Genomic DNA, 18,076 nt, shown 5'->3' with positions numbered 1-18,076 from the left:
GAAAAGTGTGGAGGGGGTGTGGAGAAACTGTTAAAAATAACCACTGGACAAAAGACGGACACACACACACACACACACACACACACACACACACACACACACACACACACACACACACACACACGGCCAAAAGTATGCAGACACCCGAATATCACACCCATATGAGCTTGTTGAACATCTCATTCCAAAACCGTGGGTTTTGGAATGAGATGAGTTGTTCCCCCTTTTGCTGCTATAACAGTCTCTACTCTTCATGGAAGGCTTTCTGCTAGATTTTGGAACATGGTTGCAGGAATTCACTCCCATTCAGTCACAAGAGCATCAGTGAAGTCGGGCACTGATATTGGGGAGAATGCCTGGCTCACAGTCAGTGTTCCAACTCATCCCAAAGGTGTTGGATGGGGCTGAGGTCAGGGCTCTGTGCAGGCCAGTCAAGTTCTTCCACACCAAACTTGGCAAACCATGTCTTTATGGACCTCACTTTATGGACCTCACACTGTCATGCTGAAACAGGAAAGAGCCTTCCCCAAACTGTTGACAAAATGTTGAAAGCACACAATTCTCTAGAATGTCATTTTATGCTGTAGAATTAAGATTTCCCTTCACCAGAACCAAGGGGCCTTGCCCAAAACATGAAAAGCAGCCCTGGACCATTATTCCTCCTCCACCAAACTTTACAGTTGGCACTATACATTCGGACAGGTAGCATCCTGGCATCCACCTAACCCTGATTGGTCTGTCAGCCTGCCAGACAGTGATGTGTGATTCATCACTCCAGAGAATGCTTTTCCACACCACTCCAGAGTCCATCGGCAGTGTGCGGCGGCTTGTGTGGGCAGCTCAGCCATTGTATCCCAATTCATGAAGCTCCCGACAAACAGTTCCAATTGCTTCCAGAGGCACATTGGAACTCGGTAGTGAGTGTTGCAAATGAGGACAGACAATTTTTATGCGCAGATCAGTACTCAGCAGTCCTGTCCTGTGAGCTTGTGTGGCCATGTTGAAAGTCACTGAGCTCTTCAGCGCAATGCTTTCTACTGCCAATGTTTGTCTATGGAGGTTGCATGGCTGTATGCTCAATTTTATACACCTTTTAGCAATGGGTTTGGCTGACATAGCCAAACCTACTAATTAGAAGGTGTGTCTCCCGAGCGCTAACCTCCGGTGGTGAAAAATTAAGCCAATGCGAAAGTGTCAAAAACTGCAGTCCCTCAAATGGCCACTTGAGGCTGGCTCCAAAAGTGAGTCAATCCCCAAGACCTCCATTTTAAAATGCCCAACTTTACAGCCTGGTATAAAATTAAAAAAAAAACAGTTTTGGTCTCTATAGCTAATTTCTCCATTCAAAACAACAGTACAGGGGTTGAATTTTTATATAATGCCCCCATTTAAATTATATTAAGACTTAAAGCTATGCAATTAGCTTTCATTCCCAATTGACCCGATCACATGCTTTTTCTTCATCAAGACTAAAAAAAAAGTTATTTTCAATGAAAAAAAGAAAACGCTCGAGGAATCAGTGGTTTATCCGTTGAACTTATTCAAACCCACGGTTATGTATGTACAAAGAATGCATCACTCAGGGAGAGATGGTGGCTACAATGAAGCAAGGCATTATATCTCTTATCCCCAAACCCAATAAAGACCCCTTATCAACCGAAAATTGGCGTCCCATCACTCTTTTAACAACTTATTATAAGATTTTGGCATTAGTATATGCGAACAGATTAAACAGAGGGCTAGACTCTATTATAGTTGGAACTCAAACATGAACATGAAAAACTGGCATATTAGCTGTAACATAAGACTCATACTAGATCTGTTGGATTATGCAGATGCAATAAATTCTAAAGCACTTATCTTGTTCTTAGACTTCAATAAGGCCTTTGACAAAATTGAACACAAATTTCTTTTACAGTCCCTCAAGGCATTTGGTTTTGGAAATATCTTTGTTGATATTGTCCATGTTTTACAAAGATATTAATAGTTCTGTTATAATTAACTTTAATACCTCTAAAATACTCCAGATTAACAGAGGGGTGACGCAAGGCTGCCCTATAATCTCCTTTCTTATTTATTTTACTCACCGGATTATTATCAATTAATATCGTGAATGATAGAAGTTTGGAAGGAATTTTGATTTTTGGTAAAGAGTTAAACATCTCACAACTGGCATATGACACTACTTTGTTTTTAAAGGACAAGAACCACTTGAGTAACTCCTATTAATTTAGTTAACCAATTTTCCAATGCCTCAGGTCTACGACAAATTGTGTCCAAACGTGAAATGTTGTCTCTGCATGATTGTAACGATTCTGTAATTAAAAATATCCCAGTAAAAGATCCTGTTAAGTATTTGGGAATATATATATATACATATACATATATAACTAAAAATCTTACAGCTAGACAACATCTAAATTTCTCAAACAGATTAAAAAAAGACCAAGTCTATCTTTAAAATTTGGCTTCAAAAGGGATTTATCTATTTTAGGTAAGAGTTCTCCTCTCAAAAGCAGAGGACCTGTCTCACTTTGTGTATCCATCTTTATTTGTAAATGATTCTACAGCCACAGAAATAATTAGAACTTTCTTAAATGTCATTTGGAAGAATAAATCACACAAGCTTAAAAAAATGTGTACTCTCCAATAGTAAAGCAGAAGGTCTTGAAGTTCTACAGTTGATACTGTTAATACTTTTAAAGTTAACTGGTTAAAAAAGTGTCTTAAAAATCCCGATTCAATTTGCTATTTCATCCCAAATTATGTCTTTAAGAAAATTTGAGGTTTTTCTTTTCTTTTAATTTGTAATTATTTGTCAAACAGATTGCAATCAAATTGTCAAAATTCCATGAGCAAGCCCGTCTAGCCTGGAAGCTGTCTTATGTCCGCAATTTCTCACCCCACAAAACTTTTCTCTGGAATAACTGCGACATACTTATCAGAAACAAATCCTTATTCTTTCCTAAATGGTTCCAAAGAGATATTAATCATATTTTCAATATTTTTGATGTATTTGGCAATATCTTGTCACATCAACGCTTTGTCTGTACAGTTTTCCTATTCCCTTCTGAGAATTTAATCCCTTAACTCGAGCTATTCCAAAAGAGTTAATTCAACTTGTGAAAAACCACTTGAGCTATAGTGAAAATAAGATAACACAACTTTTGCTGATGTTGGATGGAATTGAACTAACAGACAGAAAGTGTAACAATAAGCATATTCGCCAAACTTTTCAAAGAAAGAACCAAACTGTACCTAGAGGCGAACTTTTCTGGAGGTCTAAAATTGAGGACATCAAGTGGAGAAGGGCTTGGCTTTTACCTTACAAGTACTGTATTTCTAACAAGGCCAAGGAAATACATTTCAAAATATTACGTAATATATACCTTGCTAATTGTTTTGTTGCCCAGTTTACAGACACTGATATCTCTTGTACCTTTTGTAAACATAATACAGAAACCATCTCGCACTTATTCTTTGATTGTGAGAAATCCCATAAATTTTAGACTGATCTAGAGTCTCGTTTTTTGAAGCTGCTAACTCTGTCTACCCCTTTAACATAAGAGACAGTATCTGTTACTATGATAATCCAGAAGATGGTGCTCTTGAATATCTGATTAATTCTATTTTATCTGCAAAATTTTTCATTCACAAACAGAAATTCTCTAAATCACTACCAAAGAACGCTCCTTTTCTCCAAGAACTGAACTCTTTACTTAAATCTCTCAGCCTTGTAAACAAAACAAAAAAAGTAATAAGCTGTTGAATTACTATGAAACTTTTTCCCTGAAACCTCTATCTGATTATTTTAGATTTGTACATATGTACTCTGGTTTTGTTTTGTTGTTTGTCTGTTCTATGTTGTTTATGTTATTATTATCATTTGTTTATCTCTGTAACTGTCTGATACTGTTATTGTATTCTTTTGACATAGTTGTATAATTATAATGAACCTGATATGTGCGAATACTGTATACCAGTTTTTTTTCTGTAAAATTTTCCATTGTTCAAAAAAAAAATACAGTCGTGTCCACATACTTTTGGCCATGTACACACACACTTATGGTGCAAACTTGCTACACGGTTCAAAGCTTCTCAAGGATCAGAGGTGTGTGTGTATGTGAGATTGAACTGCATTTATTTTTCAACCAGTTTTGATTGCTCTGTGGTTTCAAAGTCAAATAGGGAAAAAGAGGGGTTTCTGTAGCCTTATCTTACTTTTTGCAGTGAACCCCAACAGACATTTTAATGTTTTTACATTGGTTTAAAGAAAGTTTCAATATTTCAGTTTGTTTCTGTCTCTCTCTCTTCTTTGGTCTCTCTCTCCTTTGCCCTCGCTTCATTCTTGGAATGCACAATTGCAGTTTTGTTTTTGTTTTTTCCCCCTCCTTTTTCTCCCCAATTGTACTTGACAAATCACCCCACTCCGATCCCGGATCGGAAGTTCGGGTGGAGCAGCGAGCCGTCCCAACCGTTGCTCCACTCCCTCTGCCAATCCGGGGAGGGCTGCAGACTATCACATGCCTCCTCCAATACATGTGGAGTCGCCAGCTGCTTCTTTTCACCTGACAGTGAGGAGTTTCGCCAGGGGGATGTAGCCCGTGGGAGGATCACGCTATTCCCTGCAGTTCCCCCTCCCCCCTGAACAGGCACCCCGACCGACCAGAGGAGGCGCTAGTGCAGTGACCAGGACACATACCCACATCTGGCTTCCCACCTGCAGACATGGCCAATTCTGTCTGTAGGAACGCCCGACCAAGCAGGAAGTAACACGGGGATTCGAACCAGCGATCCCCATATTGGTAGACAACGGAATAAACCGCCAGGCCGCCCGGACGCCCCTGCAATTGCAGTTTTAACAGGGGGGCCTACAGACATGCGCTGAATGTAATTAATGTGGGCTTGTGCACGTACTCGTATATACTTTCATTTTAAGATTGAACGCATCTGTTTGAGTGTTATGCAAACACTCCAACACAACAGTGGAACATAAGAGTTGTTGAACATCGGGCCTTTTCGGCACATGTACATGTTTCGCACATATGTTGCCACTTACACAGTGAACTTCCTCTTAAGTGTGCATGCATATGTATGAGCATAACAGACGTATGCAGATGTATGAGCATAACCTTTATGCCGTGAATTGTGGCGACATCTAACTTTGTTGCCTATGAAAGAATACCTATACAACCTTGTATCTGAAAGGATAGCCAAATGGATAACATGGTGAGAACGACAGCGGGGTGGGGGGGTGGGGGGTTAAAATGAGTGGGGTCCATATCGCTGGTGACACTCTCTGTAGAGAAAATTGTCATTGAGGACGTGAAGAAATGAAAGAGAAACACAACAACATACGTACACACAAACTTGCAAACACATGTAAGGAGGGTTCTGGGGCCTCATGTAGCAATCGTTACCATGGGGAAATTTCTTCATACACACCCATGGGATTTTTTAGCCCTGACGTTTGACTCAGAGACCAGTATAGAACCTGGGTAACCCGATTTTAGACGCCGATTGGCTAACACTGATGCAGAGGTGTAAAAACCAGAGTCCAGAAAGTAAAAGCCCAAAGCATGTATTCTCTCTACTCGTGCACTACACCAGCAGATTCTAGTCAACACCACTCCTCAACTAGGTAGGGAAAACTAGTTAATGAAATCAGCTGGTTTAGTAACATGGTTGGAGCAAATACACGGTTTGGATATTTACTTTCTGGACCTGGTTTTTACACCTCTGCACTGATGTCTTTGCAGGCCTAGGTGATTGCTCGTTGCAAGAGGCAGACAATAGATGTTAGGAGGGAGGAATGACAAATAACCATCATGCTTTGCTACTGCCTGTCGGACAATCTTAAGGGCTAAAAAATTCCATGGGCATGTAAGAACAAATTTGCCCATAGTAACGATTGATACATGAGGCCCCTGGCCTTTTGCTAATGCCCCCCCATCACACATCCCATCCCATCCTCTCATCCCTCTCAACACCTCCACAACCTAGCTTTGGTACAGTGTTTTTACTCACACACACACACACACACACACACAAGAAAGTGTGCCCTGTTTCCTCAGCTCATGGGTTTTATGTACATATATTTCCATCAGGCATCCATTCTTCACACCCCTCACGTTAAAACAGCGGAGAGAATGAATAGTTTTATTATAATATGACGGTTTTAAAAGCTCCAAACTACAGATAAAAACATTACCGGACTGCTCAGACCGATTAAGTCCACTTCCTGACCCCTGTCAAAGTGTGACACGGTGTAAATACTTGATACAGTACTATGTATCTGCCGCCAAGTTCAACTCTCTCTCTCCTCCTCCTCTATCCATTCTACACGTTTCCTTTGCTGTCTATCGCTCATAAATCCACAGTGCTTTACAGGTGGAGGTGTGGAAAAGCATTGGGCCAAGCATCACAAATGGAAGATAAATAATCATCACTCCCCCCCCACCGCAATAAATCCTGTTCCCTCTCTCTCTTTCTCCTACTGCATTCATCTCTCGTTCCCTCACTTGACACCGAGACCATCTTTCCTCTCAAAGTTTCCTTCCTTCCTTTATAGTCTTTTCTTCCTTGTTTGGCCCGGACCCCCACCCATCTGTTCTTCTCTCCTCTCTCTCTTTTCTCCATCTCTTTATTTCTCCTCTCCATCTCTATTCTCCCCCTATTCTTTTCTGCCTCTATCTTTCTTTCTACTCAATTTCTTTACTATTTTCTCCACTGTCTATTCTTATCTCATCTCTGTTTTTCTCTCTTCTCCATTTCCTCTTTATCTATCCTACTTTCTTCTCTGTCTCTATCATTTTTTCTTTCGGCTCTCTACCTATCATCTTTCCTCTATCTATCCTTCTTTCTTCTCTCCATCTCTATTCTTCTTTCTACCTCTATCCATCCTTCTTTCTTCTGTCTATCCTTTCTTCTCTCCATCTCTCTCTATCCCTCTTTCTTCTTTCTACCACTATCCATCCTTCTTTCTTCTATCTATCCTTCTTTATTCCCTGTCTCTATCATTATTTCTATAGCTATCCCTCTTTCTTCAATCTATTTTATCCTTTCTTCTCTTCATCTCTATCCATCTTTTTTCTTCAGTCATCTATCCTTCTTTCTTTTCTGTCTCTCTCTAGCCTTCTTTCTACCTCTATCCATCCTTCGTTCTTCTGTATATCCTTTCTTTTCTGTCTCTCTCTATCCTTCTTTCTACCTCTATCCATCCTTCTTTCTGCTGTCTATCCTTTTTTCTTTTCTGTCTCTCTTTGTCCTTCTTTCTTCTTTCTACCTCTATCATCCTTCTTTCTTCAGTCTATTTATCCTTTCTTTTTTGTCTATCTGTCTTCGTTCTATCTCTATCCACCCTTCTTTCATCAGTCGATCTAGCCTTTCTTTTCTGACTCTCTATCCTTCTTCTTTCTATCTCTATCATCCTTCTTTCTTCAGTCTATCATCCTTCTTTTCTCTGTCTCTCTTTATCCTTCTTTCTATCTCTATCCTTCTTTCCTTTGTCTATCTATCCTTCTTTCTTCTATCCTTTCTTCTCTTCATCTCTCTCTATCCTTCTTTCTTCTTTCCACCAATATCCATCCTTCTTTCTTCTGTCTATCTATCTATCTATCTATCTATCTATCTATCTATCTATCTATCTTCTTTCTGTCTCTATCTTTGTTTCTTCGCTCCGTCTCTCCTCTCTCCAGCTGACAGAAGCTGAGGGAAGAGGCCACCTGTGGACCGAGTGCTGAAGGAGCCGACAGCTGTGTGCACACTCTCTCCGGTGGCCTTCAATTATTCACTCCCTTCTTCCTCTTCTTCCCCCTCTCCGGCTTCGCTGTCTTCCCCTCTATCTCCCGCTGCCCTCTTTCGTTTCTCCCCCGTCTCTGCCCCTTTGCCTATCTGTTTCTGTTTCGCAGAGAAACTGCCTGTCCTCCTTTCTTTGGTTTCCTACTCTCTCTCTCCACCCCTCCCTTTTCCTTTATTTTCCTCACAACTCCCTCCCTTGCTCCCTGTACGTCTGTCCAAGTCCACCGTCTGTTGCCTTTTAACACACTCCTCTGACCATCACTCCATCATTTACTCTCTCTCTCTCTCTCTCTCGCCCCTAATGCACCAGCTCACTAATCCCCTCCAACTGCTCCTTTCCCTCATCTCTCCATGCTCTCTCTCTCTCTCTCGCTCGCTCAAGTGTTTTCCCCAAAGATTGATGACTCTCCACTGCTAGGCGAGTGGGCCTGTTTAAAGATGCATAAGGTGACGAGGCCAAGTTCTCACTCTCTCGCTCTCTCTTTCTCTTGCCTCCTCCTCCTCTCTTCTGATGGAGGTGCTACCTCTGTAGAAATTCTTTCCATGGACCCCTGGCCGTTTGGGGCCGCCTTGTGATGAGGCGGCCCATAGTCTCTCCTCTTGGATCTGTCAAGATGGGTGAGTGTGACATATGAGGATCAGCTAGCAGACAGGGTGATAAATGACACTAACAGGGACCTGTGATTTGTAAATGGACCACAAAAAAAAAGAAAAGAAAAAGAAACACACACAGTCATCGATGTATTGATGCACTCTACTGACAGTGTCCCGTGTATTCAACATCCAACCCTGGGACTGGGTGGGAGAGGTCTTAAGGTCGGGCGGAGATTAAAATAGAGCCGATATGTTCACAGATAATGTAACTCCACATTTTGTTGTGGAAGATTTTTGTGGAAGTCAGCGGACACCGAACCTCCCCGGGAGTATAGGGATTGCTTTATGGTGCACATAGTACATCAACTTAACTTTACCTCGTCTGTTAACACAACTCTTCTTCTTCTGTGATAGTCTTTTGAGCTACGGCTTTTAGATAGATGCACGTGTCTTGCTGCTATGCTATAAGGTGGCGACAGCAACGTAAAAGGCGTTAATGAGATCAACCCAAAAAGTTATCTTGTGCTGCTTTGAGTCAAAGTTAAGTCTTAAAAATAACCTAAATTGGGGCATCCGGGTAGTGTAGCAGTATATACCGTTGTCTACCAACATGGGGATCACTGGCTCGAATCCCCGTGTTACCTCCGGCTTAGTCAGGCATCCCGACAGACACAATTGGCCGTGTCTGCGGGTGGGAAGCCAGACGTGGGCATGAGTGCTAGTCGCTACATTAGCGCCTCCTCTGGTCGGTCAGTGGGCCTCTTCGGGGGGGAGGGGGAACTGGGGGGAATAGCATGATCCTCCACGTGCTACATCCCCCTGGTGAAACTCCTCACTGTCAGATGAAAAGAAGCGGCTGGCGACTCCACATGTATCGAAGGAGACGTGATAGTCTGCAGCCCTTCCCACATCGGCAGAGGTGATGGAGCAACAACTGGGATGGCTCGGAAGAGTGGGATAATTGGCCGGATACAATTGGGGAGAAAAAAAGGGGAAAATCCCCCCCCCCCCAAAAAAAAAAATCTAAATTGAATTTACAGACATAGAAAGCTCCCTAAATTGCACCATCCATCCATCCATTATCCATCTGCCTATCCTGCTTTCAAGGTCGCGGGGATGCTGGAGCCTATCCCAGCAGTCATTGGGCGGCAGGCGGGGAGACACCCTGGACAGGCCGCCAGGCCATCACAGGGCTCACACACACACACACACACACGCACGTGCGCGCACACACACACACGCACACACACACACACACACACACACACACCAAGGGACAATTTAGTATGGCCGATTCACCTGACCTACATGTCTTTGCATTGTGGGAGGAAACCGGAGCACCCGGAGGAAACCCACACAGACACAGGAAGAACATGCAAACTCCACACAGAGGACAACCCGGGATGACCCCCAAGGTTGGACTACCCCTAGGCTCGAATCCAGCACCTTCCTGCTGTGAGGGTACCGCGTTAACCACTGCGTCACCGTGCCGCCCTAAATTGCAGCATTACTACAAAAATTGTATTCAAGTACATCCAACGGTAATATGTATGTAATTACATTCACACTCTGGTTTTGTGCGGCCGTTCAACAAGTGTGCAACTATCTGCTCTGTAAGCTCTCAATAAAAACACCTATAAATCCTTATATTACTCAAATAAAGTGGCTCCATAAAGCAAAGTTGTGGTTTTCTTAGCCAAGGACTGAAATTACATACTGAAATACCAAAACATGATAATTCTCTTGTATCTTTGTGCTGTCAGTCACTTTTGCAAGTAAACGTTCCTTTTTCTTTTTTCAAGCGGTGGCAAATCTTGTTTTGCTGCAATACTCTTCAAATGAGAAAAGTGCCGTATGTAAGCTCTGTTGAAGGACTCAAAGACGTTTAATTCTCTCCAGATATGCTTCCGTTCCCAGTGCCTCTGATGATGACAGCTTTTACTTTTCCTCCCACTTTTATTTACCCAGGAAAGACTTGCTCAGCATACAGGCCGTTCTTAAAGCAATACTCTGATCACATCTCATCAGTGAGCTCCATGAACACCGGGAATCTGGAAAGTACTGCCATGTTATTCCAAATGCCGGCGTCTGAGAAGCTCCACACGAAGGGTTAGTCGGCCTTTTCCCGGAGAGGCTAGAGCTGGACTTCTTCCCTTTCCTGCTTCCGACTTTTGCAAATTCGGATTCGAACAAATAACCCTCTGGTCAAAGGTTTGCTAAATTAAACTTCCGGGGCCACCATCACCAATCATAGCTTTTATAGCGTGCCCGAGATACCGCTGTTTAATCAAACACTAGAGTTTCATGATAAGCTTCTTCCTGTTGACCTTTTTTCTCATCCGAACTGAAGGTCGGAGGACAGAAGGTGTCAGAAATTGCATTTTTTACTTGTTTGAGAATGTAATGCGATTGTGAAGCCATCTGGGAATAAACTGCCATTCAGGGCTATACAAGCAAAATCTGACTTGACTTGTCTTCTAGGGCTTCCACACTTTGTCCACTTTGGTCCAAGCAGACTGCACCCACATGGATGTTGTATCACTGATCTATACTAAGCTCTGGAATGATGATGGAGTAAAATCTGTGAAGCCACCGTGACGCCATCTTGGTATTCCCTATGTTAGTGTTGCAGTAGCATACACAAATAAATGGACGGACATTGCCAGCAACTTGTTTCCTGCTAGGTTAGCATTCAATTACGACTGCGGTTGTCAATGTGCTTAATATATCTATCATGTGCTATTAGAAGAAGAAAGAAAGCCACTTTATTCTTGTCATTGTAGGTTACAATGAAATTTGTCTTCTGCATTTAACCCATCCTATTGTATAGCAGCAGTGGGCAGCTGCAGCACCTGGGGACCTGCTCCAGTTCTTCCTTCCATTGCCTTGCTCAGGGACACAGGCAGGAATGTTAACCCTAACATGGCATGTCTTTTTGATGGCGGGAGGAAACCGGAGCACCCGGAGGAAACCCACACAGACACAGGGAGAACATGCAAACTCCACACAGAAAGGACCTGGGACGGGGGGGGGGGCGGAGGTTCAAACCCAGGGCCTTCTTGCTGTGAGGCAATAGTGATAACCACCGGGCCACTGCGCTGCTGTTAATGCCATCAGATCTCAAAACATGCAGTTTACACGTAAAAAATAACATCACAACCAGAAACATATGCTAACCACTGGTGGTCCAGTGGTTAGCGCTGTCGCCTCACAGTGATAAGGTCCTGGGTTCGAAACCTGGGGTTATCCAACCTTGGGGAGTCATACCAGGTCGGCCTCTGTGTGGAGTTTGCATGTTCTCCCCGTGTCTGCGGTGGGTTTTCTCCAGGTGCTCCAGTTTTCCCCCACCATCAAAAAGACATGCATGTCAGGGTTTATACTCCTGTCTGTGCCCCTGACCGAGGCATGGCGAGACGAACTGGAGTTGGTCCCCAGGTGCTGCATGGCAGCTGCCCACTACTTCTAGCTACACAGCTAGGATGGGTTAAATGCAGAGCATAATTTCCCCTTGGGGATTAATAAAGTATATCAAAATATAGAAATACCAAATGGTGTCATGGTGGCTTCAACCATACTGGGCTGTTCTGTCATTACGCTATCAACCCAGAGGTTATAATAGATCAATGATCAGGATCCATGCAGAGCATCCATACCACTATTCTGGAATATTCCTGAAATTCTGGGATTCAAGCAAATGACTTGTTACCTTGGTCACTTGAACTGAACCAACAGGGCAAAAACCAGGAAGAGCATGACGGTTACTCATTAGATCAATTTTGTAAACATGGCTGCATCTTGGTACCAATCCCGGGCCCTTTTCCAAAAGACAAGGTCGAGGAGGGGATAATTATTCTCTTTTAAAAATGTTCCATTAATTATTCGTGCCCATGAAGACGGAGGGCTGTGGGTGAAGGGGCGATGCTTCATTTGGTGGGATTGCATAGTGAACACTGTCTTCGGCCAGAGAAACTGGATGGAAATCTTCAGGATGCGTCAGATAACAATTAAATGTCTTTGCAGAGGGCATCCGGGTAGCATAGCGGTCTATTCCATTGCCTACCAACATGGGGATCGGTGGTTCGAATCCCCGTGTTACCTCTGGCTTGGTCAGATGTCCCTACGGACACAAATGGCCATGTCTGTGGGTGGGAAGGCGGATGTGGGTATGTGTCCTGATCGCTGCACTAGCGCCTCCTCTGGTCGGTCAGGGCGCCTGTTCAGGGGGGAGGGGGAACTGGGGGGGGGGGGGTAATGTGATCCTCCCATGTGCTACGTCCCCCTGGCGACACTCCTCACTGTCAGGTGAAAAGAAGCGGCTCCACATGTATCGGAGGAGACGTGTGGTAGTCTGCAGCCCTCCACGGCTCGGGAGAGGGGGTGGAGCAGTGACGGGGATAGCTTGGAAGAATGATGTAATTGGCCGGGTACAATTCGGGAGAAAAAGGGGAGGAAAATCTATTTATCTATCTATCTAACTAACCCACTAACTTAATAAATAAATAATTAAATAAATGCCTTTGCAGAACATTAGACTGGCAGGAAAGACGCCAGATTTCGCAGGTGGGAAAATAAAGTTATGTTTAAATACTCACCAGTCTTGTTTGCAATTATTGAAATCAAAACACTGGTCCCTTCACTGAACCGCTGTTTTATTTTTAAGCACCGCAGCGAGCCTTTCAGTAAACTTCTTATAAATATGCTTGTTTTGTTTGTTTTTGTTTTTTTTCTCCTTCACCAAGTATCAAGCAATATGTTTGTCTACTCGCTCCAAGTCTGCAGCCGAACCCACCCTCCAACGCTAAACCGGATATCATTCGGATACCACGCCATCCAGATGCACGCACAGGCTTTCACGCTTAACCAAGGCGACGGCAGCAGACTGACGCGGATGCATCTCAGAGTGTAAAAGCCTCGTTTCCCCCAACGGGCTGCTGCTGCGGGGCCTCGGTGGCTAACAACCAATACTAACAAGTGGTTTCTTTCAGCGAGATCAAACGTTTACCTCACTAATCATCACAACAAGACACAACGCAAAGACTGAAACAAATGCGCAAAGAAAGAAGGATGGCAATAATAATAGAAAAAAAGAATACAGTAAATGCACCTAGGATAGGAGTAAAAACAAATGGATCATTTTTGATCATGGCAAAAAGTTGAACTGAGTTGATTTGACACAGAGAGAGAGAGAGAGAGAGAGAGAGAGAGAGAGAGAGAGAGAGAGAGAGAGAGAGCGAGCCTCTGGTTGAGGTAGTGACAAGTGTTTGAAGGAAGAAAGAAGGAGGAAGGGCGAGAATGTGGTAGAAGAGTGCAGGACTACACTCGTTTTACCTTCTCTTTCTGCTCGGAATATGAAGGTCCGCAGGGACGTGACCACCTCAAACTTGTTGTCCCCGAGTCCTCTCACCTGCTTGAAAGCACTGGCCAAAACCATACCCTTAGAGTACATGTCCTGAGAGAGAGAGGGGAGAGAGAGAGAGAGAGAGAGAGAGAGACAGAGAGAGAGAGAGAGAATTATCAGACTCATCGTCAGTTTTGGGGGTTTTTTGGCTGTTGGTCAGACTAAGTAAACAGTTTTAAGGCGTCACATTGGATTATGGCACCTTAAGATGGGCATTCATCATTTTTTGACTTAACAGACTAAATGATTTATCGATGAACTGAAAAATCGATAGGTTAATTAATCATTAGTTGCAGATTTATTTATTTTTTACCAAAGGGACAGAAAAGTAAACATATGGATTAAACATGCAGGAAAGCTACATGTGCAAAATCAAATACCAGATAGGAACCGCACACACACACACACACACACACACACACACACACACACACACACACACACACACACACACACAAAGGGTTAAAGCCCAATAATGATGTTACTGGGCGCCATGCATGTTCCCATTATCTGCGGCTGTGGAGTCGCTCTTATGATGACATGCGTCAACAGATGTGTAACTCAACAATTTTTGTTACCCTCAGCTGCTCATCGGATCCCGCTCAGTTTCGAGGCACCATCAACTATCCAAACTGACAGACGTCCTCATCAAACCAGAGCCATAACCCATCAATTCCGCATCACATTTACTTACAGAAATAGCTTCCCTGTCCCTCTCGGGCAATAACTTTGATAAATGGTTACCCGGACAACCGACTTTTGGTGTGAATAAACCTCACAGTCGGACTCGGTCATGGCACCGATAGCTAGCTGTAAGCTCATTTTTGGTGATCAGCAAAAGATGAATACTGTTTAGCAACTCAACAGTTATGCATGCTCTGCTGACCAAAATTGAAAATAATCCAAAAAATTAAAATTAAAAAAAGAACAAGATAAATAAAATTGCATGCAATGTGAACGGGTAAACAAATAATGCAAACACTGGAACGTGAAAGAGACGGCCCGAATAGATGAACCTACTTTCCAGTTTAATCATAGCTGCCACGGCCAGAGTAGACCACCAAGTTCAGAAGTTTGGAGGCTCCTAAAACTAATCTAAAAGCTGAAAATAATCGTATGGCATATTCATAAAAGCACACCGAATAATGGGGAACTAACTGTGCACGGTTGCACAGAACAGGGAGTGCTCGTGGGGGGGGGGGTGTGGGTGGGAGGGGACTGGCTGTGGGTAGTGTTTCATTAGCCCTGCATTCCCCCATTGCAACTCTTGCAAGGCATCCAAATAATGAGCATGGTGCACACAGGAGGATTTGGTGACCCTCTTTTCATGGCGTCCCATGACAATGGCAATAAAAGTACTGGGTCATTGCCACGATGCAAAGAGAGAAAAGGAGAGGGTGCAGAAACAGTCTCGAAACCCGGATATTTTTGTTCCCAATTCTAGAATTGCAAAAAAAAAAGAGTGAAAAATCTATATATCCAGCACTGAATCAGTATTCAAACCCTGATGCTGCAAGTATAACAGAGAAATGCCCTCAAAGCAGTCGGGTGAGGAAGAAAAAAAACGGCAAGAACATCTCATATTGTAATGTTCCGCCAGCAGAGTGAACTAGGGGACAGTACATTACGCCTCTGTAGTGGCGTGAAAAATACTGGTTTAAAAAAAAAAAGAAAAAAAAAGGAGAGTAAAAAAAGAAAAAGTGGAGGGGGGGGTTATTGCAGACGTTGCATTATTCATTTTGATGGTGTCATTATCATTGCAAAGTGCGGCGATACGAAGACGAAAACGGACATCTCTCTTTGGTCTCTCCCTCTGTTGCCCTCCAATGGGCTTGACCTGAATTTTGATTCGCCGCGGTGGCGACCTGCCGCCACGATAACGGCTACCCGAGACAGGCCTACTATACTGAACTGTGGCGAGGGTTGGACGAAGACGGGAGGCAGTTAGCGTTGGAAGATGAGAGAGGAGGAAAGAAGGAGAAAGAGAGAGAGAGAGAGAGAGAGGAAGTGGACGTCTGACTCCCTCTTGCCATTCTTAATTAAGCCGGTGACCTTGCCATCCAAGAAAAGCCTATTTCTGGATACTGTATGGCCAAAAATACCAGCCGGCACAGTCAGTTAGGGATCTGGAGTGAGGGAGGAGGGGGGGGGGTGGAGGAAGAAAGCCTGAAATTGAGACAAGAGAGAGAAATTGGGTTTGTGTGAAAAGCCGAGGAAAGAAGTGCAAGAAATAAAACGAAAAGGCGAAAGAGAAGGAGCAAGATAAAAAGAAAACAGGGACGGGCTAAATTAAAATCCATACTGATGAGGAGGAGAGAAAGGCCGCATGATGCATTAAGGCCTGCTGGAGGACTCGACCGTTATGAGGAACATATAGGAGGTGTGCGGTGGAGAGATATTAGGCAGAAATGAAGACACCTAAGAGGCTAAGAGGGTCAGCGAGGGGTCTTTCCACTCATATTAACGCAATATGTTAACAATGGCAGGAAGCAGCTCAACCTAATCTACAGCTAGCCTGCTGGAGCATCTCTCTCTCTCTCTCTCACTACCCCCCCTCTCTCATCTACCTCTCTCTCTCTCTCTCTCTCTCACTACCCCCCTCTCTCATCTACCTCTCTCTCTCTCTCTCTCTCTTGCTCTCTCTGTCTACCTCTCTTTTTCTCTCTGTCTCTACCTCTCTCTCCATCTCTCTACCTCTCTCTCTCTCTCTCTCTCTCTCGCTCTCTCTCTCTCTCTGTCTACCTCTCTTTTTCTCTCTGTCTCTACCTCTCTCCCCCTTTACCTCTCTACCCCCCCCTCTCTACCTCTCTCTCTCTCTCTCTGTCTACCTCTCTTTCTCTCCGTCTCTACCGCTCTACCTCTCTCTCTCTACCTCTCTCCCCCCTCTCGTGCTACCTCCCTCTCTACCACTCTATCTACATCTCTCTCTACCGCTCTCTCTCTCTACCCCCCCCCTCTCTACCTGTCTCCCAGTCACTTTCAGTCGACACCCGCTGCTGAATGAGTTTGGTGGCTAAGTGCGATAATTGTGCCTAATGTGGGTTAGCAGTATTTAATTGTTTTAATTCTAGTTCTTGGGTCATGGAGGAGAGAGTTGTTTAATTGCGAGTTTGTGCATCGTAAATACTCGGCAGGCACGCACACACACACAATTTATGGAGTAATCCCAAAGGACTGCCAAGGGAGCAATGAGGCCTAACCACCTCGCCATCTCTCCGATAATGGACACACCTGATTCACCTCCCTCCGCCGAGACCGTTTCTCCTCTCATTCCTCCTCGCTCTGACCTCCTCCCTTTACTTCCGCCCTGCTCTAAATCACTCTCAATCACACCCCACTCCCTCTCATAATAGTTGCTTCAATCTTCTCCTGACTTTTTTTTTTATCTCTCCCTCTTTCTTTCTGACAATCGTCACGCCGCCGCGTCTTGATGCAGGGCTGAGCAATTTTGTGTAGGTAAAAAAAGAAATAAGAGGAAAGAAAAAAACAACCCAGCATAATTCAGGAACCAATTAAGGCAAAGCAATGGAGGTAAAAGCCCACAATAATAGAGGCACCATGTTGAGTGAAAGAGAGAGGAGGGTAAAGAGGAAGGAACGAGTTTCAACCCAACAACGAGGTTGAGGGGCCTTAAATTACCAATCAGGCAGGTTTTCAATGGAGGAATGGGGACACCTACTGTTTGACCGGTGTAACTGCTCTTACAGCGCCACATCTTTTTAATCAGGGGTTTACGAAGGGTCCAGGGGACCCCTTCTGCAAAGGATCCTGATGCGGCCCCAAGGGATGCTTTGTAATATAATAAAATATGGATAAAATGGCGCTGTATGATCCCCAGAACTGAGTCCTCAGCCAAATACCCTTTTCTTTTGAATACAGGTATCAGGCTGACCTCAGCACACGGTCCGAGAGCTCTGACAGCCTCTTCCTCTAGGAAAATATGCTTCATCAGAATCATAAAGACAGCCATTTGTTTCCCTATGTTCGAAACGTGCAAATAAATAAATAAAAAACAAAACAGAGTTGCTAGCCAAGGCTGCCGCTCCTTCTATAAATAAAGCTCACGTGGCTCATGCTCAAGTTTGAATAGACCCTTATGCAAATTTGAAAATTAAGTTTTGGAAATGGACTAGAGGATAACTCCAGGGTGATCCTGGGTCTTATTTCCCTGCTCTTTGGCTTCATGCATGTTGGTAGTGTTATTTTACTTGATGGCTTCTTTCTGGAGATTTTGGACACAGGACCACTGCTGTACTCAGCTTTACAACCGTGCCTTATGGGACA

The 18,076-nt window shown here is 43.9% G+C and overlaps 1 protein-coding gene across 1 annotated transcript in view; it reads right to left on the bottom strand.

The window, feature by feature from the left end:
- Positions 1-18,076, bottom strand: part of arap2 (ArfGAP with RhoGAP domain, ankyrin repeat and PH domain 2) — a 195,775-nt gene that overhangs the window by 150,365 nt on the left and 27,334 nt on the right. Inside the window, exon 7 of the mRNA XM_056300208.1 lies at positions 13,723-13,843. Within this exon, the coding sequence (XP_056156183.1) occupies positions 13,723-13,843 (121 nt within the window). The remainder of the gene's footprint in view (positions 1-13,722; positions 13,844-18,076) is intronic.

This window comes from Lampris incognitus, chromosome 20 (assembly GCF_029633865.1).
Source record: "Lampris incognitus isolate fLamInc1 chromosome 20, fLamInc1.hap2, whole genome shotgun sequence".
In the NCBI taxonomy this organism is placed as follows: domain Eukaryota; kingdom Metazoa; phylum Chordata; class Actinopteri; order Lampriformes; family Lampridae; genus Lampris; species Lampris incognitus.
This window is presented reverse-complemented; position numbering and strand designations above follow the sequence as displayed.